The sequence below is a fragment of the Mercurialis annua genome, linkage group LG2 (assembly GCF_937616625.2).
Source record: "Mercurialis annua linkage group LG2, ddMerAnnu1.2, whole genome shotgun sequence".
NCBI lineage: Eukaryota > Viridiplantae > Streptophyta > Magnoliopsida > Malpighiales > Euphorbiaceae > Mercurialis > Mercurialis annua.
In genome coordinates, this window is record NC_065571.1 from 12,398,182 (window position 1) to 12,417,780 (window position 19,599).

Genomic DNA, 19,599 nt, shown 5'->3' on the forward strand with positions numbered 1-19,599 from the left:
TCCACCAACACCATCAAATACTCGATGGACTATTGATATTGGATTTCCACCAAAATTTATCAAAAGCTTTTTCCATGTCATCACTCAATTGGTTGGGTAATAAAAATAAGCTCATAAAATAAGCAGGAGTAGACTGCAGGAACGGTTTTATAAGAATTTCCTTACCTGTACAAGAGAGTAACTTCTGCTTCCAATTATTAATATGACGCCAGATATTCTCTTAAAAAACCAAATGTATTATTCTTAATGGAATAGCATAAAACAAGGTAGTAGATACCGAGAGAGAAATTCCACATCTCCCATGAAAAGGCAGACACATTGGAAAGTCTGTAAATAAGGCACAGACTCATTCCCCCGGAGGTATGACAATCCTAACCAACACATAACATTTCTTCCTAAAACTATAGCTAACTTAAGCATCAGAGTGGGTACGAGGTCCATAGACCCGCCCTCAACCATTTCTGCTCGTGTTGTCCGCTCAACAAGATTCGGAGACTTACGTCCAACATCCCAAATCCATTATTTGGCGCCGTATATAGAAACTAACCCAAAATAAAAACATTCACTAATTCGATCTCGAGATGGAGGATGTCAATAAAGATCCTCAAGGTCCCATGGCGAAAGAAAAACCGCACTACCAGCTAGTCCCGGAGGAAGCACCAAGGATAGCCCACTAACGCCCATAGCTTCAACGACGGCAGGGTCTTTCCAAGTGTTTGGCAGCCCTAACCCAACTCTAGAAGAAGGTTTGGTCGAAACCTTCCAATAAGCAATGCACCTAACGACGGATGGAGTTTTAAAACGCTTCAAGTATTTTGTCATTTGAAAAGATGAAACATACATATCTTGCTTTTAGTGTCCAAGTGCATACATGTATATAAGATAAGAAATTATGTAAATGAAATTTGTTGATGTTTCTCATTTTTGTATAGAAAAATAGTATTTTCATATTCCATAACTTACAAATATCATTAATATAAAAGATTTTTAAAATTTCATAATAAATAACCTTAAAAACATATAATTAATTAAATTTATAACTAATTAAAAATGATAATTGATTTCATAATTTAAAACATTAATGATGTATAAAAAACTCTTTAAATTTATAAATTTTTAAATATTGAAAAAAATATTAAATATTAAACATTAAAAATATTCAAATATATATATACTATACACTAAAAATTAGAAATAAATTAGACTCTTTAAATTTTAATTTCATAGTTTTAACTGTTTTAAAATGCAATGGGTTTAAACCTTCATTTTTAAAATTTAAAATTACTTTTCTACATTATTTTTTATGTCATAATTTACCAAAGTAAATAATAAAAAAAAACTTTTCAAATTTTATAACTTATATTAAAGTCTTCGAATTTTATAACTATAAATTTATTGTGTGTTCAAGAAAAAGTTAATTAAATTATATACATAAGAATTAAAATAAATTTGAATATAATTGTACATGTGGATGAAATATAGAAAGACACTTGGTGAAATTGTTTGAAAGCTCTTTTGGAGCTCAAGATTTTAATAATATAGATATAGATATAAATATAGATATAGATATAGATATAGATATAGATATAGATATAAATTTTCTCTATCAAATAAGGATCCGGTTTTATTAAAATGGTATAAGCGCTGGCAGCAAACTGTTAGGTCGTGGGTTCGATTCCTCCCACAAGCGCTCCCCCTCTCCAATTATTAAAAAAAAAAAAACCAAAAGACCCAATCTCTACAAATGAAAATACAAAGATATAATGTCAATATAGTTCCATGTCTAGTACGTGATTGTTACCTATGAACAATATATGCACTCTACTTCCTCACCACTCCAATCCTTGTAAGAGCAATATAAGCAATGAGCCGAAAAACCACAAGCATGATCCCAAGAGCAATTACAGAGAGAATTTGCCCATCGAGTCCCACCATTTTTATTGCATGATCATCACCAATTAAACAAACCCCATTTTCATTACTATTGCATGGATATGTATCACTAGCCTTGTATTGAGACCCCAACAGAAGCTTGTATGCATGTTGGCTAACAGAGAGATACTTAATCCATGCAATGAATGAAGGAACATGTTGAACATAAAATCCACTTGTAAGTTGGAACATTAGCATGATCATTTGCCCTAATATTGAAGCTGATTTTGGGTCCATTAAAATTGCGCCCAAGACAAGACCTGAGCTTTGACAGACTAAGACGTTTAATAAGAGAACTGATAAGGTGTAAAAGAAGTTTGTTGCTGTGGGTTTAAGACTTGCCATCCAATAGGTTATGAGAACATAAATGGTGGGAAGTAGAAGCTCCAATGGTAGGTCGCTAATTGTTATCGACATGAAGTATGTTGAGAGTCGATACATGCCCGAAGATCGTTCTTTCTCGAGCATTGTTCGCTCTTGCGGAAATGTGAAGACTGCTTGAAGTAGAGGCATGAAACCCCAAAATCCTGAGTAAGCGAATAGTAATCCCATCTGCATACCACAATTAACATTCCCTTATAGTTAGCTTCCATTCTCAAACAATAATAGTTTTGGGATAAGTCTACTGACTGGTTTCAAATCCTATGTTTCAGTTCGGTATTGAAACTTCATTTCATATGAAGAATTTCAATTTGGTTAAATTACGCATAGATGTTACATGGCAAGTCATCAAGGAAAAAATAAAATAAAATCTGGCTCCCAGTTAAGCAATTTTGACCGGAAAATGTCTTTAAAATAAAATTAATGGCGAATAATATTTTTTGATAATTAATGAATTAAATTAGCTCATCCGCAAGCTGCGCAAGGAAAAATTTTAGTCCAATTATTGAAATAAAAAAAGTTAAAATAGAGATAGGCGATAGTAGGACACCCACATATGATCAATAACTCCAAAAACATAACTTTTATTTATGCGATTTGATAAAGCAACTAAAACAAAGTCTATTCTCATGCCTCGCTTGGTTGGGGGTAAATAAGTTAGGGAAGTTTTATTTCTCGCGGAAAGTGCCAATTGTTTTATATTTGGTTCAACTTGAACATTATATTTTCTGAAAAATTAACAGTGTGACTTCCCTTTAATTATAAAAAGGGCTTTCATAGGCAAATATAGATAATTAGAACTTCCTTAGAATCTTTCAATTATTTTCCTAATTTATCCTTAACTAACTTTTTTCTAATTTTTAAAAATTTATATAAAAAATATTTTATTTTACTTTATAAAATACAACTATTTTTTTTATTATTATTTAAAATAAATTAAATATTTTCTATTTAATATTATTACCAATAATATTTTTATTATTTAAAATTAAACAATTAAAATTAATAACTTTTTACTTAATATCTAAAAACTCACTCAAATAGTACTTGAATCGTAAGATAAGAGTCAATAAATAATAATTAAAATATTTATTAATTATATATAAAAAATAAAATATTTATTTATTTAATAATGTAAAAATATATAAAAAGATATTTATGTTTTTTAATTTAAAAAAATAATACATTATACTAAAATTAAATTTTTATTTTCCGAAAAGACAAAATCAAACCAATCAATTTATTTTAAACTTTCCGTGAAGTTAATTAACTTCCCAAAAACTACACTTTTCGAAAAATTAACTTTCCGAGAATTATTACAAAACGAACCAATATGTTGCCATTTCATGATGTGGCGCCTTACATAGTATCATATTTTTATTATATGTATCACTGATTTCCACATCACTTTATTTTTATTAGAATTTTGAAGTACTTTTGCTTGAACTGGAAATTAAATCTTTTTATATTACTTTGAAATAAGTTGAAGTTTTGATACAAAATTGCAATGTGTAGCTCGGAAGTTGAGGATACTAATAATATATCCAGCACGGTGAATTAAAATTAATCTAATAATGCAAACTCATTCTTAATGTAATTTTTAAATTACTTATAAAATAAATTTTCAATAATGAATCAAATAAATAATATTTTGGATGCTAAGTAAAAACTACTAACAATAAAAACATCTAGTGACCCAAAAATAATAATTAAACATATACTTTTTTTGGTGATCACCAAAAAAGCAAATTTATAGGAGATACATCTAATTAAAAACAGGCAACAACCCTACTGAGCCCCAATTGGATACAACATTTAATAACGTCACATGTCATGTATTTAATAGATAGTTCACAATCCTACGTGGCGAACTAGGTTCACACAAGTATTTCTCCAAAACTGGCCCAGCCAAACTCAAACAGCTAACTACACCCAACCCAGCTCAAACAACAAGAAAAACCACATAAGAAACACCTACTACTTCCAATGGAAATTCCTAATGGCATTTTATAAATTACAGTCTAATTTAAAATACTTTTTTTTGATCATTTAAGGCAAGTCTTTCGAATTAAATAAATTAATCATGATTTTGATGACGTGCCAGCCACTGAATGTATATATATAAATAGGGAGATTGTTAGCTTACCTGATCTTGCAAGTGAGACGTATCAGATTTCCACCATAATAAACCTGACAGGATTGCTACACCCAAAACTCGGAATATTCTGAGAGCAGAAAATGATTCATTCTTCCTTTCTTTTAGTCCTCTCCTTGTCAACACTGAAAACTGTTGCCACCAGCTCGTCGCCCACCTTTCACTATTCTTCTGCTTATCATTTGAACTGTCCTGACTATGGTTGTCGGATCGTTCGACCTCCGACTTTAATCCGTTTTTGATGTTGCTCTTATATGCAGAAACCAGAGCCTGCTTGATCATGTCTTCATCCTTGTGATCATCTGATGATACCCCTACAAAAAAACACGAGCCAATAATTAGGATTTTATATTTTTTCTATTTAACAAAAATATTTAATTGCTAATTAAATAAAAAATAGTGCAATTACCCTATTCATAGTTAAATAGAAAAATATTTAACCAATATGTAGATGTCCAAAAATAACTAATTGTAATATTTTTCTATACGGATGTCGAAAAATAGTGAAATTACCCTATTCACATAGTTAAATAGGAAAATATTAAATCATATAGTATCATTAATCACACCAAAATATAACAAATGAAATGTTGAGAAGCATTCAAATAAAAGTCACATAGCTCGTAACCGCAATGAAATTTAACCTAGTAAAAGAGATGAGAAGAATAAAAATTTTATATATTTATACCATTTGCTAGATCCAAGAGGAAATCAGCAGGATTTGTAGCGACTAATGGAGGTGGGAATCCAATTCCGGCAAAGTAATCGATAACTTCCGATCCCTTTCCGAAATACAAAGGGTTACCTTCGGATAACAGCAACACCTTATCAAACATATAGAACAATTTACTTGAAGGCTGATGTATAGTCATCACAATTGATCGTCGTCGTGGCTCCGACATCATACGAACAATCCGATAAGCTGTCGTGGAGTCAAGGCCCGAAGTAGGTTCATCCAAGAAAAGCAAACTAGGGTTTATAAGTAGTTCTTGCCCTATGCTAACTCTTTTCCGCTCACCACCTGAAACCCCTCGTAAGAATGGCCCTCCTATTATAGTATTCTTGCAACTAGTTAAACCTAGTTGTGTAATAACATTTTCTGCATGCATGGCTTTCTCTTTTTCTGTCAGATTATTGGGTAATCTAAGCAAAGCTGTGAAAACTAACGTTTCTGTTACTGTTAAATGAGGGTAATGAACATCATCTTGAGCAACGAATCCGAGGTTTCGTTTCATTGAATTGGAGAATTTGTTTCCATTGTAGGTTATGGTTCCGTCTAATTTGCCACCAAGTTTGCCTCCTAATGCAGTCAACAACGTTGTTTTGCCGCTGCCCGATGGACCTAAAATTGCGAGCATTTCATTTGGTAAAACTGTGCCTGTAATTCCTTTTAAGATCGTTTTTTCTTCTACTTGTTCTCTGTTTTTATTTATAAACCATTGCTGTCTCTTTGATTCAACCTTGTACATGATGTCTTCAAACTGTTGAAGCATGTCATGTCATGTTAATCACTGGCAATTTGATTTAAGACACAAAAGTAAAATCCCAATGGAAAAATACGTTTACTGTATCAATGGGAAAAATGTATTTACTTAATTATTGTATATTTGATGATTTTTTTGACAATTTACTGATTAATTGAAGGATAAATGAATCTATCTAGCAACAACTTTAGACAGAGGCGGAACTATTCTTAAGTTAGTGTGTGCTCCAACGCTGGATAAGACCGATATTTGTTTTTTAAATTATAACATACTTAAAGTAGAGATAAATTTATAGTGAATTCAAGACTAGGCTGAAGTTAAGTTCGGACTGTCGAAAAATTATAGGTGAATTAAGAATTAAACTTGGATGAAATAACATTCTGGTTCCGCCACTGATTTTAAATTGCTTGCTAAATATAACATGATCTTTAAATCTTGTCATATACACCGTTATCTTTTCAACATTTTAACAAATAATCCAAAACCCATTTGAAGCTGATGTGATATGATTTTATATGTCATTTTGGGGTAGATGAATAGCATGCTCCGGATCAATCCTTAAAGAGTCGTGAGTATGTTTGGTAAAAGTTACAAAATGATAAGATAAATGACAAATTGAAAGATCATGTCATATCTATTAAACATATAAAAATTATGGATAAATAAATATATTTTATCTACTGGAAAATGGGAGGGTAAGCATATATATTTACTAATTAATTGCTATAAATTTATTAAGATGAGAAGAACATTCAATTTTTAAGGTTATTGAATTAAAAAACAAGTTACATACCTGCAAAGTAATAGGACAATTAGCTATTTCAAAGATAGATGCATCTTTAAGCTCCTTCTTGTTAGTTTGTGATTCAATATCTGCCATTTCTTGGTCCATGCTCATAACTCTCATTGAATTATGTCATATAAATCAAAATTTCAAAAATGAAAATGCAATTATTCATTGCTATTTAATCATATAATTTTCTGAGTGTGTTTTCTCTCACTTTTTTTACCACTAATTGTACGTTTTTTTTTTTTTCATTCACAAGTCTATGTGATGCATTGTATTTATAAGAAAGAATTTATGCAGGGGTTGGTAGGAATTTAAAGATAACATATTAGATATCAGTTTTGCTTCAAATTTTATGATCCAAAAGAATAGACATGTATCTTAAATGAAAATATAATTTATATAGCCACATGTTTTAATAAAATGACAAAAATATTTTTAAAATAATTTTATAACAATCTCATCCGTCAATTTTGTAATTTATAATAAAAAATTTCAACTTAAACCTATTTTCGGACATATAACTCTCGTTTTAACCAATATAATTAACCATTTTAAATTGAAATACAAAGAATTAACTATATAAAATAACCGTCCATAGAATAAATAAATCATTAATTATGAAAATAAATTTAGAAAATAAGATAAAAATGAGGGTTGGATCATGTATTTTTTGCAAATTACAAAATTCATAAATTATTTTAAGGATATATTTATTATTTGAAAAAATGTTCGTATCTACCCACAACTATGGCTCGTTTGTCAATTTATACTATGATTTTAAATTTTATCAGTTTGATTTAATCATTTTTCTCGAACTTTGCCTAATGTACCCACAGCCTGTTTAGAGATAATAAGACGTAATATTATATGTCCACATGTACAAAGCGTATTTTATTTGGCATATATAACAATGTGCCATGTCAGATAAAAACAATGTACGAATACATTTGAAAATATTTGAAAAAATAATGGATTAAACTGGTAAAATTTTAATATTTTTAGCTAACGAGATACAATTAAGTATAAATAAAAGTATTTTATTTTATCATTTGATCAAAGATGTGAATGTTTAAAACTCTTTTTGCTATTATAAATTGAATGGTATGTGAAATCTATGATTGTGTTTTCTTTTCTCTACTCGTGATCAGATTCTCATAACGTTTACAATTCTTCATTGTTGAGTCAACTATGGTTGTTGATGCGGGCATGTAATGGTTCGTGTTACCCTCAACTCGAAGTACAAAGATGCTCATTAGTTTCGACCTTCTTCAGATTAACAATTGCATTATATATATATGAAAACAAAACATGTGATTACCATATCTTTGACAAATCAAACTTAATTTTTATTTTGCTATCCAAATTGATTGTTTTCTTGACAGAACAATTGTAACTTTTAATTACTAATAGAATCTGCGTTCTGATCCAACGATTAAACCTGCAAAATAAAGTAAAAGGTTAATCGAATGGTGGTTGTCCGATTAACTCTCCGATGTTAAAGTCAGTATTGAATGTTGAGCAGAGTTTTAGTATATTGAATGTAATTGTGTTGTTATGCATACCTCAAACTCTTTATATAGTGGTTTAAGAGAATACCTAGCTGAGTTCAAGTAGGAAAGTGATTCCTATTTAGTCATTTGGCTGAATAGAAAAAAAATCATGATTTATAGGAAGTCTTATTTAGAAATATCTTTCTAAAAGCTTATATTCCTAAATAGGAGTTTGTCTTTAAATAGGAATGTAATCCTGTATATAGGGTAAGCTTGGTTTGGTTTGGTTCGGAGAAATCTAAAATTAAACCAGACCAACACTAAAGAATGAATATCAAACTGTATCTCTTCGGTTAGCGGCTAATTCGGTTCGGTTAACTGCGGTTCGATTATGTCGGTTAACCGTTTAAAATAAGTACTTAAATTCAAATTAAAATTCAAAAAATACAAGTATGAAATGAGTAATTTTTACAGACTTTTTTTTTGAATTGATCGGATCTCATTAAATTGAATATGAAACAGTTACATTTGTAAGAAACTCGGGATAATTTGAAAACTAAATCTGATGACCTGACATGGAACAAATAACATGCTACATGATTCGCAGACCTTACTTACAAAAATAAAAATAAATTACTAACTGTTTCGCGAATTAAATACAGTCTTCAATCACTCTTCTTTCAAATTTCTCCAAACACCCGCAAACTCACAACATCCGATTCAATCAACACTTGATATAACTCCTTCTAAAAAAGAGACAACAACTCCTTCTAAAAAGGAGACAACAAACCTTTCACAGAGAAAGGACAACAAACCTTTCATAAAGAAAGGACAAAATAAAACATTCATAAAAAAGACAAACAATAAAAAATAAATAAAATTAGTATAGCTCATAGATGAATCCATTTTGTTACTGAAAAATCTTCAATCTATCGTCGCTTCTTGATAATTGAATTGCGCTTCGTGATAAATTTTAATCTGTCAGAAAAATGAAAAAGAATTGGCTATTTATTATATTCTATGAAATTAAAATAACATAAACAAAAGGGGTGGCTACCGTCAATAGTAAAGTTATGCCATTGACGGCTGCCGAAGAAAAAATAAGAAAAAAACTCTAGACGGTTAGGGTTTGTTAGAGAGAAAAGAGAAGAGAAGTGAAAGTGTTAGTAGTTAGCAATTTTTACAGACTTAATCAAGCCTAACCGGCCAACTCCTAAATGGCTAAATATATTACACAAGTTCTTATACTTGTGTGCAATACAAGTATAAAAAAAAAGGTCTAAATAATTACAACCATTTTTAATTACTATTCAAAAATTTAGGTTAAGTATAAGACCTAAATTATACACATAAACTAGTCAACTTCAAAAAAGGAGTTTGCAGGCCAGCTTTAAACTTTTCCCCAAAACAACAGCAGCTGCAAAATAGAAAATACAAAGATATGATAAGGTTGGGTATAAAGAAAATAATTGAATATTGAATGAAACTAATGCATAATGCAATTCTCATAAGTTAGGCTTAGCACTCATAGTTTTTAAGCCAATAATAACCCAACTTTTAAAGACAACAAAAACTGGTGTCACATAATTAAAAATCAAGTAATTGTGGGCTTAAAAGTAGAAGTTTCATCATAGCCAAGAACATAAATGAAAATTTAGCATAAGACAGAAAAATCCATAAGTATTTTCAGTTACTACTCAGCAAACTACTCAATAGATCTCATCAATGTCAATTGCTAAACTTGATTATCATTCAAGCTCACTATGGAAGGAAGATATTCTTGACTTGGCTATCACTCATTATGTGCCTATATATAGAGCATTCTTGCGTAGAGATAAGCATTCACTTACATTTTGACTCACACATACATTTGTGTAGACATTTTGTATAAAATTCTCTCAATCATTATTCTATTTTCACTTTTTTTTTATATTTTCTTGAGGTGTAACAATTTCATTGTTATGTTCAATATGACAGTGGATTGCTAAACCCTTAAACTAGGATTAGGAATGTAGCCTAGTTAAAGGGAAATTCTTAATTATTTCTTATTACATCTCATTAATATTTTAAACAAGATTTTTCTTTAATCTTCATGAGATAACCATGATATTAAGATTGATCACCTTAATCTTTTTATCCTACAATTTATGTGAAGTACTTGACCGTGAAGCATGAATTAAGATCAAGAGATTAAACAAAATTTACTTAGAATATGAATATGTCTAAAGAATTGTGATGGCGTTAATTATTTTACTTAATGGGTTTAATTAATTAACATAGTTATTGGAAAATATTTAGAATTAATTAAACACACATTTGTATCTTGGAAGAGAACAAATATATTATAGTAATTATCATAAAAAAGCTTTTGAGATGTATTATTAACTATGGTAGAATTTCCTTTCAACTATGGTGAGCCCCGAAATTCTAGTTGCTTTAAATCTTAATATCTTACCAAAAATATTTGTTTACTTTTCTTTACTTAATTATTTGTTTTCAAAACCAAATCAACTTAATAGAACGGTTACTTTACGAAAGTTAAATTAAATAACATTTTAAAGAGTTCATCCCTTGTGGATTCGACCTCGGAATACTCCGAGTATTACTTGCGACAATTGATTTTGTGCACTTTCAGAATTAACCGATCATTTTGCTAGAGCTCCCTCCTTGGCTAGGCTCAGTGTTCCGAATTCTTGAAAGTAGATGGGTGATGACCGTCCCGTTTGTGGTGGGGCTACCAGGGTGAAGGGACTGTCGTTGGGTGTTTCCCAGACTTCCTGATTCGGTGGGCCTTTTTCTTTGGTTGTGGGGTTTGATAGGCTTTTCTTGGTTTCTATCATCCTGGGATCCAATCACTAAATATTTATTAGATAATGAGTTCCCATAAATGGCACCAAATGATGGATCCAAAAATGCGGTGATATATTGATTCTATCGTATCCGTTTGAGGTTTGTGAATGAGTCGGATCTCCTGTATACGACAAATAAAGGAAGCAGCAAAGAGTAAACTTTGGACTTTGGGCCCCGAATTCACTCAGATGCTTAAGTCAGTGTGGTATTGGTTGAGAGTGATAAATGTGTGTAAAATGTAAAGGAATGAGACTTTTATCCTTTTAAAGGCTTTTCCGCGTGTTCTTCTTCTTATGAGCGATGTGAGATTATTGGATATTGTGATGTTTCATCAGTTATGTAAATCCCTCTTAAACTTCAAAAAGTATCGAACTTGTAAAATAAGAAAAATCATAAGTAAATGCAAGACAAACGTTGGACCGATTGTTAATTTAGTTAAATCGATTAAACTAGTAAAACCTTGAACCTGTAGCGACATAAGTTTTGCTATCAATCAGAGTTTTAAAATATCTATTAAAATTATACATTCTTTATATTTTGAGATACTTTTTTTTTAGAAAACAAAATACTTCATTAGATCAAATCGGAAGCGATAACAGTTGTAAGAAATTCAAAAAAATGGCTAAAGCACTCCTGATGACCTGACATGAAACGGGAAAATTGCGCTAATACACGCGTAGCCTGATTCGCACATCGCCTTACATAGAAAAAACTTAAATTAATAAACTGTTTCGCTAACTCCCTACAATTCATAATCAAAGGGTATGTGTCCGCTCTAGTTGGATTCCGAATATCCAAAATAACCTCCAACGCGTCTGATTCCACCACTATCGATCTTGAGCCGCTCAATGCTTCTTGGATATCCATGATTTTAGCAACCTGAGAGCCAAGGTTTCCCGAAATGTTTCTCACTCTAGCTTGCACAAGTTTACCCTCATAGTCCCTCACCAAAAAACCCAAGCCAATCGAAGACCCATCTACATTGCAACTTGCATCAACATTGACTTTCCACACACCCATTTTAGGCTTAACCATTTGACAGCCCCATCACCTTTCTCCATAATATTTATCAAAGCTTCAACAGAGTGCACTCTAGCTGATTGCCATGCCAGAAGAAGATAGCTTGCAACGTTGACAAATTCCAAGACTGAATTCAACCACACCTGGTCATTACAATGAACCCAAATATTTTGTCTGACCAACTCCTTCAAGAAACAAATTGCACGTGCGTGGGCCATGCCACGACAATTCCAAACTAAACAACTCATTGTTCTGGACAGGCCTGGAATCCAGAGCCCACCGGTTTGTCACTACTTGAGTCTATAATCATATCTAAGTTATGAAAACTAGACCCAACATCCAACTTCAAAAGCCCAACTCCACCAGCCCCATGTTTCCTCTTAGAATCTGCCTCCACCACATCATCATCTATTGCCAAAACTGTGTCAACAAATCCCTTAGAATTAGGAATCAGTTGCTGATTCGTATTTCTTTCCTTCAAGCCATATATTTTCTTTCCATAAGAATAAGATGTATCTTGCTCATATCTGCCGTTATTTTCAAATTTGAATGCATAATTTGAATTAATATTGAACAGATTTTATGAGAACTTGCCATTTTGAATCTCCACGTCATTGTCATCTTGTTTCTTGGAAACCCTAGTTGGACTGTCATCCCTCGGCCATTTCTCACCAAGCTTCATATCTACCTTCCTCATAATATTTCTCGAATACGCCCGCCGCAAAACAGCTCTAATAAGTTAGAAAAATTTGCTCTCCAATGCACCTACAAAAACAAGACAAAATGATTGCAAAAACAGACCAGAAGATGAGAACCACTCAGTGACAGGAAGCAAAGCTGAGCTGCAAACTTGCCAGATGCAAGACTTTTACTTGCCAGATGCAAGACTTCTACTTGCTAGATGCAAGACTTCTACTATTTTTTCATCTACATTTAATTGGATTTTTCAGTTTAATCAAGAGGAGGAGTTGCCCCCAACATATACTTTCTCATATATAACAATGGAAATTTTGAAAAAAGTAGCAGCCTTGTTCTCAGATTTCATGGCCGCCCCTGTTGATATGTCATACAGAACTCACATATCTAAACATGAAATCTTATATATTTTGAGATACTTAAAATAGAAAAATTGTCTATTTTTATGAAAGAGAAGATCTGTTTTCTCCAATTTTTTAAAACCTCGGTATATTCTTCTAGATTTTAGATATTAAATAACTACAACTTTCTTTGTTTTCTTTTTCCATCAAAAATAGATCATTTATAGATAAAATCATCGAAGTATACCGTAAATCAACTGATAAAAAATGTCAAAAATCAACTAAACAACATAATATTAATCTAAGAATGAAATTTTGAAATGCCAATACATCAAAAGAATTCAAGCGGTGAAAATTTAGTTGCGCTATTTGCAACTTTAGAACTCTTATCTTTAAACGTGCTCGGTCTCCAATCAATTCCAATGAGATGATTAAAATTTTGCACCCTCAGAAATTTTGAATTTAAAAATTAAACAAACGCTAAATAATCTGACTATTATGGAAAACTACACAATCAAACTCGGAAAAAACATCATAAATCATATTAAAAGCCACACATATGCACATAGAGATGGCCGGAAGATGATTTTTGTGGTTGACACCACAAAATTAACTTCTGCCACCATCAAAGCATTAAAATTGTACCTAGAAAATAAAAACTTTTAAAGACACGTCACTTGTTGTTGAGAGAGCACTGCTTTTCTTTCTTATCCACTACTTTGCCTATAACTAAGGCATAAAACTAGAGGTGATACTAACTAGTTTATGTTTTTTTTTATCTAATTATAAAATTTATTCATTAATACAAATTGAAATTTTACACAGCTATTGCGAACAAAAAAAATATAACCTCGAGCTGGTTTTTACTTTGGCTTTTCTTCCCTCCGTTTACTTTTTGTTTTTACTATCACCGCTTCACCTATTTAAATCTTTTTACTCTTTTTTCTTCAGTAACCTCTGTTTTCATCTCTCTTTATTTCTTACACTTATCAGTAAACATGTCTTCTTCGGATAGTGAAGATACAGATACTACACACGACATGCATGAACTTATTCATAGAACTACTCAGCTGGTGGTTTCTGAGCCAGCTCTGGTTTTGCATGTTGCTGTTGCTGTTCCACCTCTGGTTCAACGTTTTGTTCTTGTTGGTAAGTTTTTTACCACTAAAACGTTTAGTTTAACAACTATTCGTAAGAAAGTAGAGGAAATATGGCATCTTCAGGGGATGGTTCATATAGCTACAGCAGAGGGGGGTCTTTTTACGTTTGATTTTGCTTTAGAAGATGATTATCACTTTGTGATTGATCATCGCCCATGGAATATGTTAAATCAGCACCTTAATTTACAAATTTGGCCACCTGATCTTACTTTACAAGAGATTGATTTTTCCAGATCAGTGTTTTGGGTGCATGCTTTTAATTTACCACCAATTCAAATCAATAGAGAAAACGCTGCACGGATTGGTTCTTTATTTCCAGAGTTCATGGAGGTTGATATAGCTGATCAGGGTCATATTTGGAGGCAGCAATTTCTACGTTTGAGAGTAGCAGTTTATATAGACAGACCCTTGCTGCGTGGTTTCTTTAATCATACAAGGGCTAATTCAAAAACCTGGGTTCGTTTTAAATATGAGAAATTGCCTGACCTTTGTTTTTATTGTGGTTTGATTGGCCATCTCAGCAGGCAATGTGATATTCGTCAAGAACAAGAGGCTGCTGGTATTCCTTTCTCTGGAAATTTTGAATACGGGTTTTGGCTTAGGGCTCCTTTTTTACTTCACTCAACTTTATTACCTCAGCCAGTTTCTCAAAGGTTTACTGTGCAAAATGGTTCTGAGGCACATGGTTCTCCTCGACATTCTGGGTTGCCTTTACCTGGTCCACGATATATTCCAGTTGATCCCAGACCTCCTGTTTCTACTGAAGGTTTACAATCAATAGGTTCTAATTTTGAATCTTTTCAACAATTAGAACCTATATTTTCTACTATTACATCAGCTCAGATTCTATTCCCTGCTGCAACAACCAGTCCCATGTCTACAACTCCTGTTATTATTCCACCACGAGATAATCCTAATCCTCCTAGATTACTGCATTTACTCAGTCCTTTCCTGCAGGCAAAGTATAGGAGGATGGATAGAGAAGCAGAGTTAACTCTAGATCAGAAAGTGGAAATAGCAATTGATTTTCTATATCCCCAATCTGCCTCACAGGAAGCTCCTAATGCAGCCTATACTGAACAGGATAGGCAAGAAATTATTAGCTTAATTCAAGAGATTACTGCTTCGGAGATTCCTTCTACTCAGTTGCTGCCAGAACCTATTTTTCCACCACCTGTTTCACCAACAGCTTTTGTTCCTAGACATGCCAGGAAAAAACTGAAATTAGTGCACAGAGCTTCACCAGCATTAACAATCAGAGAACCAGTTCTGACTCCTGATGCTCATAAGAGAAAGCTTACAGGATCTCCTGATACTCATCAGATGGATCCAAGAGATTCCAAAGGTAAAGGTAAAATGAAGGAAGTCTCCTCCATCAAAGATCATAAACCAGGTGAGGTGGAATCTGTTCAATTTTGGGATTCTCAAAGTTTTCCAGCTTACATAAGAAAGATGGTATATGATTAAACTGCAGAAACTAGTAGAATGCATGACACTGGGGCTTTAGAAAATGCAACTCTCAATCAGAATCCTTCTCTTATACATGATGATGTACCTCAAGAGTCTGATTCTAAGGTTTTGGAGGACAACCTTCAGGTTCCTCCCAAATCTGAATGAGAGCTTTAGTTTGGAATTGTCAGGGATTGGGGAGTCTTTTGACAATTCAAAATTTGCATGCTGTGTGCAATAAGTTATCTCCAGACTTAGTTTTTCTATCAGAAACAAAGAATAGTGTACATAATGTTAAAAAGTATATAAATAAGCTTGGCTATAAGCATATGATCACAGTGGATCCTCATGGTACAGCTGGAGGATTACTACTCCTGTGGTCTGATGAGGTTATTGTGCATATCAAACTTACCTCATCGTTTTTTGTGGTGGTTAATGTAATGCAGGTAGATGGTTGTACATATGACTTGCTTTTTTGTCATCTCCACTATTCAGCTCAAATTAGAAGTAGACAGTATCATGTACTAGCTGGGTTACAATCTTTGTTGTTAGATAAGTTTGTAATATGTGGAGATTTTAATGATATCCTAACTCCTTCTGAGAAAGAGGGAGGTCTTGTTTATATGCCTTTAGCTCATATTCCTTTTCTCCAGTTTATTCAAGATCTCTCTTTATTGGATCTGGGTTATATAGGAAGCCCATTCACATGGACAAACAGAAGAAATTTTCCAGATTTGATCAAAATCAGATTAGACAGAATTATGGCAAATGCTTCTTGGTTAGCTATGTTTCCAACTGCTACTGTTACTCATTTACAAGATGTAGGATCAGATCATTCACCATTGTTTCTTAATACTGCAATGTATATTCCACAAAGATCATCCACTTTTAAATTTGATAGAAGATGGGCTAATCATGAATCTGTTAAAACCTTAATTCATCACAATTGGAATACTTCAGTTTCAGGATCATTATTATACCAATCTTTTATCAAATTGAGAAATATCAGACAAGATTTAAAAAAGTGGCAAGCAGAAAACCAATTGAATACCAGTAAACTCATTTCACAGATTCAAAATGAGATTCAACATCAGAAACAACTATCATCACAGCACATGAATTGGGATAGTATTAGATTACTGGAAACTCAATTGAAATATTTTTATCAGCAGGAGGAACAATTTTGGGCTCAAAAATCCAAACAACAATGGCTTAAATGTGGAGATAATAACACCAGGTATTTTCATGCACAGACTAAGGAGAGGAAAAGGAAAAATTACATTGGAGGTTTGTTTGATAATTCTGGGCAATGGATTAATAATCACTAAAGCAGTCCAGTCTTTTTTTATTAAAGGAAGAATGCTTCGTAGTATCAATCATACCATTATAGCATTGATTCCTAAAACATCATGGCCACAAAATGTGACTGATTTTAGACCCATCAGTCTATGTAATGTGCTGTATAAAATCATTTCCAAAATTTTAACCTACAGACTACAGCATATTCTTCCACAAATCATTCATCCTGCCCAAAATGCATTTATCAAAAACAGATCTATATCAGAAAACATTCTTCTGGTTCATGAGATTTTTCATCATTTTCATTCTCAAAAGACCTCAGCCAATAATCAAATGGCAATTAAATTGGATGTCAGCAAAGCTTATGATAGACTTGAATGGTCTTTTCTCAGACATATATTATATAAATGGGGATTTCATGATACATTTATCCAATGGATTATGGAAACAGTCAGTACTGTTTCTTTTTCCATTCAGATTAATGGGAAGATGACTGGTTTTTTTAATCCAACAAGAGGTATCAGACAAGGGGATCCACTATCACCCTTGTTGTTTGTCCTTTGTGCTCAGGGTATGTCTTTTCTTATAGAGCAAGCAGTTCAGGCTAACCAATTTACAGGTATTAAACTTAGCAGACAAGGACCAAGTATCTCACACTTATTATTTGCTGATGACTCAATGATTTTCTCTACTGCTAGTTTTTCATCAGCACAGGCCATTCATGATGTTCTTCTACATTATTCTATCATCAGTGGACAAGTCATAAATTATGCTAAATCTGGTATGTATTTCAGTGCAAAAGTGCCTGTATCTTTGCAACACCAATTGGCTGAAATTTTACAAATACAGAAATTAGATCCTCCATTCCAATATTTGGGTATACCTTCTCTTATTGGGGCATCTAAGACTAAAGCTTTTAGTTACATTATCCAGAAAATTGAACATAAATTGCATGGCTGGAAAGAAAAGTTTTTATCTTTGGGAGGAAAGGAAATTTTGATCAAAGCTATTATTACAGCCATACCAATTTATAGTATGATGTGTTTCAAGCTTCCTCTTTCATTATGTCATAGAATCAATCAACTGGTTGCAAAGTTTTGGTGGGGTCAACAGGGAGAAGAAAATAAGATACATTGGATTGCTTGGCAAAAAATGTGTCAAAGTAAAAAGTCTGGGGGATTAGGCTTTAAAGATTTGTATAGCTTCAATCAAGCATTGCTTGCTAAACAAGCTTGGCGGTTACTCAAAAATCCAGATTCATTACTTTATCAGGTTCTTCAAGCTAAATATTTCTCTACTACTGATCTATTACATGCTACAAATACCAGAAATGGTTCATGGGGATGGAGAAGTTTACTTCATGGATTAAAATTGCTAAAAACAGGTCTTAGATGGCAGGTTTCTTCAGGAAATAATGTGGTTTCTTTTCAGGATCCTTGGCTCCCTACTGTCTATCCTTTTATTCCTCAATATACAGGACATGATTCATTGCAAATCTCCACTTTAAAGGTAGCAGATTTGAAGTTGCAAAATACATCTACCTGGAATGAGAAGTTAATATATCAATTGTTTCCTAAATCAGAAGCTGATGTTATTATTGCTATGCCATTACCATTGTTTGCTCAACCAGACAGAATGATATGGCATCATACCACATCAGGTGAATATTCTGTTAAATCTGGATATTATAGATCTTTATTGACTCAATCATCAGATTTTAATGGAAACTCTAATATACTATCTGAAAAACAATGGAATTTTCTTTGGAATTTAAAAATTCCAAATAAAATCAAACTTTTCATTTGGAGAGCTATATTAAAGGGATTGCCATCTGGAATAGCATTAAGGCATAGGATTCAAGAAGAGTTTCCATGTATTCATTGTGGGCATAATGAAACAATTGAGCATATGCTATTTCATTGTTCTGGCATATCACAAATATGGTATATCAGCCCTTTAGCTTTGAGAGTCAATCCAGCTTCTGATTTGACTTTTGCTCAACTGTGGATTTCATATTCTGATCAATTAGCCACAATGGATGTTTCACTCCACAGTAATTACCTTTTTTGTTTTCTGCTATGGTATATCTGGAAAGCTCGAAATGAAGCCATTTTTAATCATACTATTTTAGATCCGCAACATACCAATAGTTTAGCAGTCCAAGCATATTCTGAATATATAGATTGTTGCAATCAAGAGCTGCCTACAATTGTTCAGCAACCACCTCCATCTGGGTTGCAACAACATTGGCATCCTCCACCAGAAGGAATCATCAAGCTAAATTATGATGCGGCTTCTCATCGTATTAAGAAATTTGGCACTATTGGTGTTGTTGCAACTGATTATTTAGGCAGAGTCTTGGCCAGATTCACTGCTTTTGTTCGGCATATTTGGGATCCAGGTTTGTTGGAATGGCTCGCTTTAAGATCAGCAATGACATGGGCAATAGATCGGCACTGGACACATATTATTTTTGAAGGAGATGCCATTCAAATTCCTCAAATCCTAAACCAGAAACAGCAATGTCCATCATTGATTTGGGGTGTTTGTTT

The 19,599-nt window shown here is 32.6% G+C and overlaps 1 protein-coding gene across 1 annotated transcript; it reads right to left on the reverse strand.

The window, feature by feature from the left end:
• Positions 1-1,603: 1,603 nt before the first annotated feature.
• Positions 1,604-6,947, reverse strand: LOC126669924 (ABC transporter G family member 9-like). The gene is made up of 4 exons (XM_050363565.2): positions 6,746-6,947; positions 5,157-5,949; positions 4,460-4,782; positions 1,604-2,484 (listed from the first exon to the last, which is right to left on the reverse strand). The coding sequence occupies exons 1-4, from the start codon at positions 6,857-6,859 to the stop codon at positions 1,822-1,824; spliced, it is 1,893 nt and encodes a 630-aa protein (XP_050219522.1). The 5' UTR covers positions 6,860-6,947; the 3' UTR covers positions 1,604-1,821.
• Positions 6,948-19,599: the final 12,652 nt, after the last annotated feature.

Bases quoted from the DNA above. Each gene is read 5' to 3' on its own strand.
- LOC126669924 (XM_050363565.2), bottom strand. From the start codon at position 6,859: ATGAGAGTTATGAGCATGGACCAAGAAATGGCAGATATTGAATCACAA. The intron at 5,950-6,745 runs GTATGTAACTTG...ATGCTTCAACAG, and splicing joins ATTGTCCTATTACTTTGCAG to TTTGAAGACATCATGTACAA. The intron at 2,485-4,459 runs GTAAGCTAACAA...TGTGGTATGCAG, and splicing joins CGTCTCACTTGCAAGATCAG to ATGGGATTACTATTCGCTTA.